Source organism: Strix aluco, chromosome 3, assembly GCF_031877795.1.
Source record: "Strix aluco isolate bStrAlu1 chromosome 3, bStrAlu1.hap1, whole genome shotgun sequence".
Taxonomy (NCBI): domain Eukaryota; kingdom Metazoa; phylum Chordata; class Aves; order Strigiformes; family Strigidae; genus Strix; species Strix aluco.
The window spans coordinates 167,116-182,998 of NC_133933.1; the positions used below are offsets into that span (position 1 = coordinate 167,116).

At 39.7% G+C, this 15,883-nt stretch overlaps 1 protein-coding gene across 4 annotated transcripts in view; it reads left to right on the forward strand.

Annotated features, from left to right (window-relative positions):
• Positions 1–355: 355 nt before the first annotated feature.
• ACYP2 (acylphosphatase 2) overlaps positions 356–15,883 on the forward strand; it is a 47,401-nt gene continuing 31,873 nt past the window's right edge. Inside the window, exons 1-4 of one of the 4 annotated variants that reach the window (XM_074817064.1) lie at positions 427–506; positions 1,123–1,139; positions 1,514–1,625; positions 3,378–3,487. In XM_074817064.1, coding sequence (XP_074673165.1) covers positions 1,617–1,625; positions 3,378–3,487 — 119 coding nt within the window. In that variant the 5' untranslated portion in view covers positions 427–506; positions 1,123–1,139; positions 1,514–1,616. Of the gene's footprint in view, positions 507–706; positions 953–1,122; positions 1,140–1,513; positions 1,626–3,377; positions 3,488–15,883 lie in introns of those variants that run through there. The other 3 variants (XR_012622320.1, XM_074817063.1, XM_074817065.1) reach the window with 3 other exon arrangements.

Here is a 15,883-nt window from a genome sequence, read left to right on the forward strand (position 1 = left end):
TGCCACCCTGTCAGTCAAAGTTACCTCAATTGGGCTATGGATGGAAAACACTTGTTTTGTTTCAACGATTCCTCGTGAATCCCCACAAAGGCTAAGGCTGGTTACCTGTGTGGGGACCCCAGCTGGGCTCCCAGCCTCCTGCCCCAGCGCTGAAGGACGGGACAGTCGCGCTCAGATCGTTGTTCCACTCTGATCTCGGACACGAGGGGGCCAAGGCCCTGACGAGGGCGCGGCAGGTGCTGCCGGTGTCCGCCCGCGGCGGCGGCCGGGGGCCGCGTCCCTGAGGGCGGGAGCGGCGCTGCCTCCCCTCGGCGCGTCCCCGCCAGGCGGCCGCTTCGGCGGGAAGCTTGAGCCTCGCGCGCTGCCGTCGGGTGCCGCCGTCGGAGGGCACTTGGCCGCGCTCGGCCGCCGCCCGGGAGCAGCGCTGCCCGCCGCCATGTCTGCGCTGGCCAAGGCCTCCGGCGCGCTCAAGTCGGTGGATTACGAGGTGTTCGGCCGAGTGCAAGGTGCGGGCGGGAGGGCGGGCGCGGGCCGCCGCGCGGAGGGCGCCCGGGGGCGGGGGGCTGCGCATGCGCGCCGGGCCGCTGAGGGGACGGCGTCTGTGGGGGAGCGGCCGCCGCCTCGGCCGCAGCGGCAACGGCATGGGGGAGGAGAGGTTGGGGAGGTGCCCCCGCTGTGAGGGGCGCCCCCGCTGTGAGGGGCGCCGGGCTCCCTGCGCAGCGCGGGTGTTTTCGCTGAAGCACTTGGCGTTACCCGCGTTTATGCTGCGTCTTCTGTTAGCGCGGTTCTGCGGGAATTCCCGCCCTCCCCCTTCCCGGGGTTGGCAGCAAAACTTGTGAAAATTAAGTCCAAGGCAGTTCCCATACTGCCGCATGTTCATTAGCGAAAGCTACACGCGTTAATGAAAATAATAGTTTGCCGAAGGGAAGGCTCAAGGTCAGCTTGTACCAAGGTCTGTAGAGTTTTACCAGTGTTAAAGTTTCATAACTGGTCTCTGAAATTTCTGTAAGAAAAGACCACACATGACTTGTGTGCAGTTTACTCTGACTTTATATTAAGTGAAATTGCTAGAAGTAGTTTTCTTTCAAATTATTTCAGTGTCTTTTTTTCTTTCTTTTCTAGGTGTCTGTTTCAGGATGGTAAGGCAATGTCTGATTTGCATCTGATGTGCTTGGCAAGTATAGCATTGGCAGTGCTAAAAATAGGGCAGCAGGTCTGTAGGGTATAAACATAGCCAGCCTGAACTTGGACTGCTGGGTTGGGTGGGTGAATGTTACAAGTGGATTTAAAAGGAAAAAATATTTGGCTTATATTATTGTTACATTAAAAAGTATTTTTAAAAGCTTAGTAATGTGTTGTTTGCATAGTATCTAAAAGTTGTGTTTGGATTACTTGTGATAAAACAGCCACAAGAGCATTATGATGGTAATTGTAGATATGTTAACTCTGAAGTTCTTGATACTGGCTTCTAAAACAACCTGTTCCTGTTTAATCTTTTTAATGGCAACTATAGTAGCAGCATTTGAAGCAGCTTGTTGTGTTTCCTTGTGACTACGTGCTACAAACATGCGGTCTGTGGCTCATATCCCAGCCAAACATCTCCACCACCTCTGAACATGCAGCAGGTAGCTTGGCGTTTCACAGAAACCCAAGAAACAAGAGGGCATGTTTCAAATAAGAGCAGTTCTTTTGTCTGAAAATAGTGGACAGTGCTTAATATTAGACATAAAAAACATTTTTGTGTAGTTTGTATGTGTTGTGAAATAGTGCAAAATCGAAATGGGCAGAGGGTTACAATATAGTATGTCCTGAATTTAAGTGTTCTGTCCAGTGGGAAGTGTGTGTCCGTGTGTGGGGTGGTGGGCAGGTGCATGCTGGCTCTGCCTTGACCTGGAGCTGTGTGAATGCACACTGTGGCACCAGTCCTGAGCTCTTAAACCACTGTGTAGAAACGGCTTGTCAGCTGCACTCCCATGCTTTTGGACATGTTAGTATCGAGAAGCTGCTCATCATCACCTTGAGAAATCCTCTTCATAGTTACACCTTTCCATTGGCTAAATTACCCCAGAATTTGGTTTGCCTGATGTAATGTATTCATAGTGACCTGAAGTTTGGCTGTTGGCTTTACAATAAGTGTCTGAAGAGCCTGATAATGCAGTGTGCCCATTTCGTATCTGTGTACTGCTTTGGGTATTACTGCACATACTCTAAAATGCTTGCTGGTTACTTCTCATCAAAATGTAGTGAAAACTCTCAGATCTTATTGTTAGAGCCATCAGTCTGTTATTCTGTAATACAAAATAAAATTTAGTAAATTTTAAAATTTGAAATTTTAAAAACATGGGCCGTGTAGTCTTATACTAAAAGTGCAAGAAGCAAAACAGAGGAGGTACCTTTAATGTGAATAGATTCGCTATTAATGAAGCACTGCGTTTTGGCTTAGTGGGTTTATTGTCCTACATGGAACAAAAACTTAATGTATTTCTGCAGAACAGGCTTTCTGCTACCTTTCAGTATTCAGAGACAAGTTACGAAAACCAGGCATATGTTTCATATGTGCATGAAAGAGAAAATCTAAAAAAAAATGGAAATGGCTCAAAAACCAGGGTACTTGCAAATTCAACATTTCATCATGAGAATTGAATAGCTGGGAAACAGTAATTTATTATGGAATTGCAGAAATAGTAGAAAACCATTACAAATGATGACCTTTGCTGCTATTTGTAGTAGTGATGCAGCAGCTGGGGTGAAAGTCAGGTGGAAAGGTTCTTAAAAAGAAATTGGAGAGAAGAACTATGAAGTTCTTAAATGATTTTAGTCACTGTGGTTGTTGAAGAGGCAAATAAGCGGTGAGAGGAGCTATAGAAAGGAACAGAGTAGGTACAAGGGAGTTGTGTGGGATTAGCAGAGTCCTTGGTGATCAAAGCTGTTAGAACTTCCGAAAATGAGTGAAGCCAGTCTTTGGCCTCACTGTGAATGAAAAAAGCCTCACACCATCAGAAGGTTTCTATGCATCTACACCTGAGAAAGGCTAGAGGAAGATGACTTCTATTGTGAGCAGTGTAATGTCTTTAGTGGGAGCCACCATAGTATAGTTTTTTTGAAGGAAAGTATTAAGAAGTGTCAGAACAGGGGAGGGAATTAACTCATGCATTTATTATCTATATGTAAAATCCCATTCTTGTGCAAAAGTTGGCTGCCTCTGCTGCAGTTTTGGGGTTGACAGGAGTCTTAACACCTGAGTATGAACATCATCCATGTATTCTTTTTCTTGAGTGTGGGTCTTAAAGCCATGAAGGCCAAGTGGGGTTTTAAGTGGTATACATGTGGTGTATGTGCTGACACTGACTGTCCTCTTTCGTTGTTTTTCAAATCAGTACACAGAAGAGGAAGCTAGGAAATTAGGAGTGGTTGGCTGGGTTAAAAATACCAGTCAAGGAACTGTAACGGGCCAAGTTCAGGGCCCAGAAGATAAAGTAAATGCAATGTAAGTATTTCTGTGTTCTTTCTTAATCTTACTAAAGTTGTTTACAGAAGCATTTTTAATGCGAAGTGACAAGCAGGTTCATGTCAGTAATGTAACAGTACTTGCAATAAGAGTTTTAGTTTTGAGGAGATGCGTTCTTTCTTTAAACTGTAAAAGAGTCTTTAGGCTTTAAAAATAGTGTAGCATCAGCAAGTCTTAATTCCTAGTGTCACACAGTTTGTCAGTGTATTTCCCTAACAACTCTTTTCTTGTGAAATGAAGAAAAAACCTTTATTCATACATGTGTGCAAACATCTGGGTTTTAATTCTTTAAAACTTTTCTGTTAAGAAATAGACTGAGGAACTTCTTTAAATGCTTCCTCAGCTTGTACTTAAATCAATTTAAAGGAAATGGGGTTTAAAAATGATTTTTTTCTTTGTTTTAAAAAAGTTAATACCTAAATACACATTTCAGCAAAGGCCTGTAGTCTTTACCATCTGGAAGTACATTTTGAAATATCTTGGTGTCTTGAAAAGAACGGGTAATAATTTTATTTATTAAATTGCCAATTTCCAAAAGCTTAAAGCTATCACTCTGAGGAAATGGTGCCTGGAAAAAAACACAAAGCCTAATTTAGTTGCTTCCAACCATCATCTTTTTTACAAGTGTATGTAGGGGGATTGTTGCGAGTTTTGAAAAATTCTTCAGTGGTTTGTTCTCTTAACAAATAGTGACTGATGGTTAAACTTTTCTTTGTAGGCTTTATTATGGATGGGCAATTACTGGTCCAAATTCTGCCAGCACTTTCTGATAAAGGAATTGCTTTAAAACTGAAATGAGATAAAGTGAAGTTGGCTTTCTGCAGAGAAAATAGCATTACACTTTCTGGTGAAGAGACTTATATATGGTTATCTAATGTGACAGAAGTATTTATAGTCATTTTCTTTGGTTTTGAGCTTCACATTAGGTTGTCTATCTTGAGCTGCAGAACATTTACAAAGCCAGAGAAATATCAGTTGTTCTCTTGGGTCAAGTTTGTACTTATTTTCTGGACCTAAATATTCTGTACATTTACCTTGGTGTCATCTCTCTAGTACTATAATTTAGAACACCAAAATGAGGTTTTGATTTGTTGGCGTGCTTCTTAATTTAAAAATTTCTACTCCGTTGATTTATTCTCATTAAGCGGGTTTAAGTGAAAGCACAGTTTAGCTCTTGCTATTTCTTGTATCTGCATGAACTAGGGTTGCTGCAGAACACAGTGTTTTTACCCATCCTTTTCCCTCTCCTGTTATCTCTGTTGATGGGATTTAAAGGAAACCACGCTTACCCCCACACCAGGAAGCTTGTGTGTAACGGGATCTCATGGTAGAGCTGCAAAATTGGACTAACAAGACTAGACTTGTTCGCAGAGATGTGTTGGCATAGAGACTATTCCAAAAAGAAATAAGTTTTTGTTTATCGTTGTTATGCTATTTTACATGGGTCAGCAAGCTTCAGTAAAAAAAGCTGAAGTTTTTGATATATGTTGTATTTGATATTCAGAGCAAATAAAAAGGTTGTTTTGAGTTGCTGCTTCTTCATTTGATTCTGGAAATAATCTTTTTCCTCTGTGGAAACAATCTTGCAGTGGTGAGTTTGAAATACAATTTTGAAGTATGCATTGAGGTACAGATTATTAAATTGGAGCATCTAGTGTAGGGTGCTGAAGGAGAAACAGTTCACTACTTGCTCCATGTGTCTGCTCTGATAAATCGAGAAGGTAGTAAGTTCATTTTTGCTGTTAAATTGGTGAACTTGCATGTAAAATCAGAGCTATTGTATATAACAGCTACTTTGAAAGGTCCTTGTTTTGCTCTGTCATTAGGAGATGAAAATACGTTTGAGTTTTTCTGAAGTTTTTTCCAGAGTTTACAGCATTTTTTTTGTAATGCTTGGTCATGCTTTCCAGAAATTTATAATCATGTGTTCTAGATTCAAGGGTTATTTAAAATGCTGTCTTAAAGGCAAAATGAGACTTGCTTCTGCGATGACAAATAAATGTAAACCAGTAATCCTAGACACACAATGGTATTCAAATGGTGGTAAATAACCAGGAGGAAACTGGCACCAAGTTGCTATGCAAGCTCTGGCTTGTATTTGCTAGATGCTTAGAAATTGAAAGAGACTGTATGTATATGACACTTAAAAATTTTGAGATGTACATATTTAAAGAAATTGAACACTTTTCAGAGTTAGAAGTTATTTGAAGAAAGCTTTCCGGTGAATGTTATTTCAGATAATATAACCATGTGTTAACTGGTAGAAATGTTTCAAAAAGGGTTTGTGTAGTGTTTTTTGGATAAGCATTTTCCCACTTCTAAGTTACCAAGTTAAACTTAGAGCACAGGCTAGTCTGATTTGTCAGAGGTGCAGCACTTGGACTCTTAAGAAGATCATGTATTAATGGTAATAAACTGATTTCTCACTAGTTTTACTGGTTGTGGTTTGTTAATGTTAGTGTTTCTGGGGGAAGATGGAAGAGGTGTTTTGGACTATCATAAACAGCGTTTGTCTTCTAATGATGCTAAGAAGAATCAAGGAGGGGAGGGGTGCCGTAAGGAAGTACAGTTCTAGAACAGGTAAACAGCAAAACCATAATGGGAGGGAGGAATGAGGGATAAGGGTTTGAAGAGGATCAAGATAGGGAAAGTGTAAAAGGAAAACAGTGGGAAAAACACAGTGAGGCAGTTGACATTACCAGAAGCATGGAGTGAAGAACAACAAAGTGTGCCTTTGTTCTGGAGGAGTAGTGCACAGACCACCAAGCCAGTGGTTTACCAGCAGCAGTCCTTTGTGCCTGGCGATCTGACCCTGTATTCTACTTTGTATCACGACTTGTGTTGTGGGGCACAGCTGGGAAGTGTGCAGTACAGGCTCAAGAATCAATGCCTGTATGCATTGCTTTTTTTATGCAGACTGCAAGGTAAAATATCATCTGGAAGAAACTATGAGCATAGTCCTGGTGCTCTATTTTAAGCATTATTGTAATGCATGTGTAGAGTTTAGATGAAGAGTGACCAGAACCAGTATGAAGTGGAGAATATAAGATGGAAGGCAGGAGAGTTGGGAGGTGTGACTATCCATCCACACCTGAAGTTCTCTAGGGAACTGAGAGCATGTTAGTGAAGATGTATTCTGAAAACGAGTTGGCCAAGTAACTGATGATCTTCAGGGAGTCTAGTCTAGTGAAGCACAACTTTATTGTGGTAGAACTGAGGGATTAGGTGCAGGAAGGCAGCCAGAAGCTTATGTATCTACTGCTGCAGATGCAGCACAGAAGAGTGTTTGCTAATGTGGGCACCGGCTTGTGGGTTTGCTTCCTTCCCATCCTGCTGGGTAAAGTAACTCAGCCTGGCTTAGTTCCTCTAAGGTGCCGAAACCTGGATTTTGTCCTAAAACATGGAAGTAATGGTTTCCCTGCAAACACAAAGTATGATCATGATGAAATTACATTGAAAGATGACATGCAAAACAGTTTCCTCTGGAGCATGTAACAACTTAGCAGGAGCATTCTCACTCCTGCAGAAAGAAGTGGAAAATGATGGGTCAGTACAAAGGATGGGGGCCTGATAAGTGCTGCATGTGCAGGAAGCGCTGTTCCTACTGAACTATTGGCTCAGTCTTGAGCATGGGTATAAACTTCTGTTGTAGTGGTGCTGGGAGGCTGACTTCTTTGTCAAGTTCTCTAATAAAATCTTGATCACAATGAAAACTGGCAAATTTTTCTGACTTTGCTGAGGCTCTGGTTTCAGTGTGAATTTCACTGAAATGGGAAAAGTTTAAGGTATGAATGAGCAGTTTTTGATTTTAGGTATTTTCATTTCAATATTACCCTTCAGTTTGTTCTTAATGAAATAAACTTTTAGATTCTCAAAGATCAGGTGAATTTTACAGAATGTTTTTTGAAGCCAGTTTTTCATTTTAATTGGGAGATCTTGCAGACTGTTGGAGAGGTTATTTTTAACAAGTCTTGAACCTTCTATCTGTAAGCTTGCTTTACTATCCCTTGCTTTTTATCCTCTAGATGGAGCTGTTTGTTCTGTAGATACTTTCAACTATGCATGCTTCATTTGAAGTGAATCTATTTGTAGGCTGTGATGGTAGAATCCATCTTTTTCTCCACTACCTCTTTCCCTACTGTATTTTATAGTCCTGTTTGCTGCTACTACTCCACATAGGTAACACCCGTTATCCTTAGATATTAAAAGGTCATTTTCAGTCTCTTACCTGTCAGTAAGCCAAAGAATACTAAAATCACAAGAAAAGCAGAGTCCCAGCATTTATAAAACATAATGACATCAGGTTTTACGGTAAACTGAAGGCTTTTTTGCCAGCCCAGATATTAAGTGGGGTAGAGGAGGTAGTGCTTGGGTTATTTTTTTTCTTGAAGACTTGCAGTACTCAGTTTTCCATTATAGTATTTTGTGATTTTTTTTTTTTTTGGTTTTATTCATTAAATGAGGTTAGAGCCTCCATAGTCATTGTGGTTGTTGCCATAGCAACTTGCATTGACAGGCTAGAAATGACTTCTGTATGAGAATTTTTTGAACTTTGACATATTGCTTCGTTATCCATGAATAGAGGAAGATAAGACTCTTGTAGATTGCGAAGTTCAGAATTTATGTGAAAAATCAAAGATTTCCAATCAAGCTGACACTTTAAAATGTCTAATCTTAGGACTTTTTTTTAGAGGCGAGTAGTGTATTACAGCATTTTAAGTATTCTTCCTGTCTTCATAGAAAGGCATGATATGAAATATAGACTGTTTGTCTAGGAAATTGTTTTTAATTAGTAAAATAATGTTGATTTGGTTTGAATGCTTTAAATTTTTATATCATGTCAGTTAAGAAATGATATTAAATGACATACACACTGAAGTTATTTTCAACACTTATCTGCGTAGAAAAATCTAGATTTTGACCATGTAAAAGTGGAGTAAGGAACTCTATTATTACGACTATTGTTCTGTTTCATTAGGTATATCCAAGGTTCCTGTCTGTAACAACTGGCTTTCAATAAACACTCTTTTCAATGCATTTATTTAAATTTTTACATAGAATAGTGCTGATGATGTGAAATGGAACTAAATGCTAGTAAAAAAAAAACCCCTTTGTATTTAGACTATGTTTGGGTTCCTTGAGGGTAATTCTAGATTTTAATACCCAATTTATGTTGACATAAAAAATGAAAATACTTTACTCTGTGTTTTGGGATTTTTCTCCTTTTTAACAGCATATTTTCCAATATTCAATTAACATGTTTAGAGGAGTTCAATTAACATGTTTAGGGGAAGAAACTGTGATGCTTTGCACATGAACCTAGGCGTAACAGTAGAAATGCATCTCCAGGGCATGCTTGTGCAGACAAGGAAGTGGTTGAGGTTTGTAGATGAATTCAAGACATGCGTGATAAACCCAAAAGCCTGCTATTGAGAAGATGACGAAGGCAGCTGAGTGAAAAGTTTAGAGAGGTTGGGAATATTGGTGCATTAGGGAGAGAATATGGAAGTCAGTTTGTGTTTGTCAACAGCTGATCTGTAAAATGATGTGATTGCAGACAGAATCTGTAGATTCAAGAAGTGGTGAGTAACATCAGATTAGGGGAGAAGACACAAAATTTCCAGAGATAATTAAATGTCTAGAGGCAGAGATACAGTAACCAAAGGTGTGCTGTAATAGAAAAAAATCATTATGGGAGATTGGCCTTAGATAGAAGGAAAATTGTGAAATCTGTTAGTGTGGGAGAAGAGAATGTCAAAGGGATGAGCTAATTTGTGGTGGGAGTGAAATACCAACAGGGGGTTGAAATGAAGTTTATGGTCAACCATAGTAGAGAGGATCTAGTGAGAAACAGATCATTACACCATCTTAATACAAGTACTTCTAAAACAAATGAAGTAGGTCCTGAGAAACTCTTACTGTTGTTCTAAGATGAATGCAGTTGTTCTCAAAATAGGCTCCAAATTCACAGTACATGTGTTCAGGGTTGTACTTATTAGAAGGTGGTAAAAATGTTGCTGGAATGGCCTAATTAGTAGCCATGTTTAATGAACATGCTGGCTGAAACCGCATTGTGTCTTTGATCAAGGAGTGTGTAGGCCAAGGTGAACATGAGCGTCACACATGTCTAGAAGAGCATACGGATGCAAAATTGCAAATGTTAGATTGTAAGTTGGTCATGCAAAGAGCACTAGTCATTACCTGCTTCAGTGTTACAGAAAACATAAAATTTGATGACTAAGACTTTTCCCATATTTCTTCTCTATAATTTTCTAAAAAAATACATCTGCTCTGATGCATAGCACTTCATGTGTATCTTGTGTCTTCTCACCGAGGCAGTTATGTTCCATAATAGTATGGCTGAAATATTTCCTGCATGTGATGTTCTTGGCAAGGTGACATGATATATTTTGAAGGAAAGGGGAGAGGGTAATAACAAGACAGCTTGAAGAATGTGATTTTATGCTTTGCTAAAATGGGAAGCAGTGAAAAGGTTTAGGATGTGTTCTCATTTATGATTCTAATGAAAAGTACAGGTTTTGCATCAATCACTGCTGAACGTGATTTACTGTATTTCAGTGACTCAATAGCAGTGAGATGACAAGTAATACAATTGGGTTTTTGTAGTTCAGTGTGGGTCCAAGTATAACAAGCTTGGTTTTTTTGGTTCTGTTTTATTTTTAATGGTTTAAAACTAACCTACACTGGAAAACTAACTAGTGGTAAACTATAGTCTTTGTGGCTAGTATAATGGTAAATGTGACCACTTGTTCATACTGATTGTTTGAGGTATTAGTTTCTTACCTATGAATATTTGTTTATTGCTTAAAGTTGACCAACTAAATGTTGAACTATTTCAATTATGCGGGCTCAGAGCCTTGTCCTGTAAACTGCATTTACTAAATGTTACTGCTAATGACCTGGAAAAGATTGGAATTAAACCTTGTTCTTTGGGGGTTTAGCGGTTCAAAACTAGATAACCGAAGAACTAAATGTAATTTATTATAGCAACTGTAGGCTGTTTGCTAAGACAAGGAGTGGGTCAGTTAAGTCAGACGCAGCTTTTTTGTTACTGGCTTCTGAGAATAAAGCCTGTAAGATATTAAAAATACTTAGGTGAAGGGGAGAGCTGCATGCTTCCAACACAGAACTGGAGGCCGAGTGGCTTACCTTTGTTGTGCCCTTGCCATTTTAGATGGATGTGCAGCAGTGCTGACTTCCCCTGAGTCAAGTTCCCTCTGGTTGGTCACTTTAGGCCACAGCAGAAGGCAGTTCTGTCCCTGTGGACCAGGAGTGGTTGAGGGAAGAGAGGTGTAGCTCTTCTCTGAAGGTCACGCAGCCCACGAGTGACAGCCAGGAATAGGAGTGGACTCCTGGCACAGGTCCTGTCCTTTAGACTGTGCTGGATTGTCACTGTTCTTCACTTTGAAATGCCAGTAAACCACTAAAGCTTTTAACCATGGTTATGTTTTTCTGGATCTGGAATAGTACAAAAAGGATGTTTTCCACACCCCCATTTCTTCTGCTGGGGTATAAAGATAGCTGTCTTGTGTCACCTTGTAGATATTTTTTTTCTTGGAGTCACTGTGGATTTGCAGTAGCTCAGTGGAATTGGAGTTCTTCAAAGTGTCTGCTTTAATTTCTGGTCATTGAAATGTTTGTACTAGTCATATTTTGATAAAATAGTTTGTACTAATTTAATCATGCTAAAGTAGGCTTACAACAGAAATAATTAACTAGTATTTAGTAAATACTATCTTATTAGAGCTTAATCTACATGCTTTCTTCACATTTTGAGTATCAGATTTTTTGAAGGAGTGCAGGCTAAGCAGTGTTTTTGAGAAGAAAACCAATTCCTGTTGAATCTTCCATGTTCTCACTGACACTTAAGGTTACTAAATCAGTGCAGTGTTTAGAATAATAGCTGTGAGAATCAAAATACATGTTACAGTTTAGTCTCATACCTTAAACACAAGTCTACTGAGGTATTTTCATTGCGGGGGGGGGCACCTCACGACAGCTTGTGGTATTTGATGTTTGAATTGATTCAGTGAAGAATGTTTCTTCCTTCCAGCTCCCTTTGAAACTGCCAGAAATGTCTGTTTGCTTTACTAGGAGCCATATGACTCCTTCTGTTCATTAAAATTTTAAGGTGTTCCACACTTTGTGTTTGTAGGTATCTGTACAGGAGAAGTTGCTGCAGGCCTCTCATACATACCTGGTCTCCTGTTCTTGTTACTAGTGAGTGTCTTAATATTTGTTTATACATTGGATACAGAGAAGACACAAGTTGATTTCTTTGTGTGTTCATAGACATCTACCAGATGTTATTCCTGCATTTAAACAGGACTCTATTACTGGAATTGTGCTTCTGGAATAAGAAGTGTTAGTCTGTACAGTGTCTTTCAGAACTCAGTATCTGATTTTGGGCAAGGTACTCAACTTTTACTTACTATGTCTCTGGTGCCTTGTGTCATTGGAAAAGATGATCCCATGGGCATGTTGCATTAATGCTTCACAGTTCTTTAGCAGTGTTACCGAGTGAAGTCCTAATTTGCTGTGGAATTAGACTTTGATTTGCTTAGCTGACAACTATCTTTGTTAGTATTCAGTTCTCAAATCTCTGCAATTGAAAGCAAGTAGGACTGTGATGTTGCATTGGGTTGTACTATAAACACAGGCAAGTGGAACTGCTATCAACATCAATTTAGGGATTTTCTTGAATAATTAGAGGTTATATGCCTGCCTTACATCAATGGTCAAAACTCAAGGAACTTAATTTGACTCTAATCTTCTTAATTAAAGCACAGTAACTATTGTAGAGCAACTCTTGGCAGGATTGGTTGAGCTTTCTGGGAAACTATTTTCAAAATGCACATGACATTAAGATATGTGATATCTACTGGAAGCTTTTTATTCATTTGAGTATTTTAAGCATATATGCATTCTTTCTAGTTGGTATTACAGGGACCATGTGTAACGCTTTGGTATTTTCAAAGCAAAGATGTTTTATTACTGATACAGTACTATGTGGAACAATTCAATACCATTATTCTGGCTTTTTCTGATGAAGAAAGTGTTCTAGATAATCTTTACTGCTACAACACAACACTTACAGAAATATTGAGTACAAGTTCAGTTTAAACTGTATTTTCAAGGAGGTTTATGTACTCCAGCTTATCAAGGGGAAAAACTGTGTGCACACAGTTAAAAATAGATCTTTGGCAACAAATTGGTAACTATTAATAAAGCATCTACTTGAAAAGCATAGGTTTCCTTGAAACCTGTTCTACGTGCTGTATTTGACAAAACTGCCTGGGTTTTTGCTCTACAAAATAAAACTAGTACTTGAGTGATGTGAGGATCTAAATGCTTGTACTACCAAATGTGGCTTACTCGGTCAAGATTGCTGAGACAACGTCTGTGTTGCCTTCTGACGGCACAGTCTTCCTTTGCCCCTGTGGAAACAGCCAAAATCTGTGGGACTGTTTTCACAGCAGTGAACCAAAGCTGCTGTACTTGGCTTCTCAGCAGGGTTTTCAAGCTTAGTGCTAGAGTTTAGCGCTTCACCAACAACACTCTGTAGCTCCCCATCATCTTAGCACATGGTAGAGCTTGCTCGTGTTTGCCTATATCAAACTGCATAAACATAATGGGAAGGAAACTGAGAAACTTGTCATAATTTCCTATGTAGCAAAGAGCTGAGATGCTGGTGAGACTGACTTTACTTGTGCACATGGATTACACACATTCAATTGTGTATAAACTCACTGGGGTTTATCCTAAGGCATCTTGGTCACAGCTTGTGTGTGGTGTTTCAAAGAAGTTTTAAAAGTAAAAAACAGCTAATGTGGTTCTTGAAGAACAAGTTCCCAAATCTAGTGTTTTGTTTTGCTTTTTGTATTCAAACACAGTTTCTTTGACCTTAAATTCTGAAGTGTTCTTTCTACTGAAATTGGGGCATTTAGAAGGGTTTTTTTTGAACTGCACTGCTTAAGGCTAATGTGTTTCAGCAGATTAGGCACAAAGATTGTGTAGGATGGTTGTGACTTTGCAGTGTTGTCGAGGAAGCCATGCCAAAAGTAGGGTATAAATTCTGGTATGAAAATTTTTGATTTGTTACCATGTAAATTCTGATGTTTCTGCCTAGGTGGGTGCTAACTGACTTTAGCATGAACCAAGAAACAACTGGGGATACCTACACTGTAGCAGGGTGTCGTAGGGGATTTTTGCCTTCTGAGAAGTGCAAGGCATAAGAATTTGCAAGTCTTCTATATGCTGAAAGGGTAGCTAATGCTGTTCATACCAACTTTTAATTTGATAAGGGTGTGCACTTGGTGTTCTAACCTACAGAAGCTTATTGAGAACGAAAAGGTTGCAGCTAACTGGTATAAAAACAGGAATTAAATGTGCAGAGCAGTGTTAAACAATCATTACGGAATTAGTACAGCCAAGCATTCAAAAGTCAGGCTAGACTAGAGTGAGTTGTACTACAGTGCAGTATGATGTCTGTTTTGTTCTCTGATCTTCCCACTTGATGGCTGAAGGGGTTTGTTTTCCTTTTGTGTGTGCTGATAATTTTTGAAGATTAATACTCCAGTAAGTAGGGGAAGAGCCTGTTATGACCACTTTTCTCTCTTAAGAGGGATGAAGAGTGTTATTCTGGGTTTAGAGATTTGTGTTTATTATTGACGGGACAAAGCAACATTAAACTAATATTAAGATTGCATTATGTAAGGGTGAAAAGATCTCTGCAAGAATGTTGCTGCTGTCCCCAGGAAAGTGTCATGAACTAGGCAGACAGATTCAGGATGAAGCTAGTAGTAGCCCTTGATTTTGGTGCGAAATCAGGAGGGAGTGTTTCTTAAATGTTTTAATGACATGATGTGCAAGAGCTCTTCCATAGGACTGCAAAGATTTTGTAGTCCCAATGGACAGCATACAACGGAGGGGGCAGGTAGTTAGCCATGAATCCTGTGTTCAGTGGGTGGATTTGATGTACTTCTGAAGTCACTAGTGTGATTATGCAGTTATGAATTGTGCTACTACTGATCTTATCAATGTTCTGGTGGTAAAAATGCAGACTTGGAAAAGCATCATCCCTCTAGGATTTAAGCACTCGATGAACTAGGTGAATCTAGTATTTTAAGCGAAATCTTTATTACTTATGCAACACTGCACAGATAGCTGAAAAGGAAGAGGAAGCTAGTTAGAGCTTGTTTTATGGGGAGGGAGGTCTGAAGCCTTTTTATGTTGCTGAGAGATAAGTGTTTGTTTTATTCCACAAATTACAGCAGTACTGATTTGATTCACAGGCAAGCTGTGTTCAGTTTATTTACCATATTTTTATCGAAAATGTTTCACACTTATGTGCTTGAGAGATGCCCTTTGCCAACAGGGGGAAAAAAAATCAAAATTGCTTCTGATGCTGCTCTTCCCTCTGCTGCTATTTGTACATTGCAGCAGTAGAAAAAAACCCTACTTCTGGTTAATTTCATTATCTAATATGTAATTCAATTTTCCCTTGTTCATTTTCTCCCAAGCCCTCCCTCCACTCCCTTGTCTTACACTCCAGGGTAATACAGTGTTTATTTGCTTCATGTGCTGCTCTGAGATTTTTCCCTTTAACTGTGCTGGATGTCACCAACTATCCTGTGGAGTTAACATCACTTTCTGTATCTTTGCCTTCCTGTTTTATGTGGTCCCTCTGAAGGGGGTACTGAAGTCTTTTTACAAAGACTCATTTATGTAAACTTGGAGAAGACACTGAGTTTGGTCTGGCATCCTTTTGCTCTCGAGCTGACTTACTGTAGTCACTCTGTGTTACTGGGTAAGAGCTTTCTTTTCAAAGCTGGTGTTCTTTGTGATGTGTTTTCCGTAGCTGGGGTGGAACAGCTGGTTGGTTTAATCTCTAATGAATACTCTGCTTGTGTACCTTGAATGTTTTCCACTGGTGTTCAGACTTGTGCTCCTGTGTTGTGATGCTCTGGGCTCTTCCTACTTGTTTCCCTGCTGCTAAAGGAACAGAGGAAATCAGTCTGGAAAGTACTCAGAATTTAATGAAAGAAAAGAAGGCTTTAAAATAGGCAGCTGATATTATGTTTGGAATAAGGTTCCTTGAACCTGCCAATGACCATTCTGATGGGAGAGGGTCCTGGACAAATAGTTTTCCTTCTCTTTCTTTGTATCTAAGCCATAGGATTCTAATATTTACTAGACAACAAACCATCTGGACCAACAAAGCCAATGTATTTCAGCTCTCAAATCTCCCAGCAATCATTTAATGGAATTCCAGCCATCATATTTTTAGATCACAGCAGGTTTGGTCTGCCATATAGGAACCCACCTGAAATCCTGTTATACTGTACAAATGGT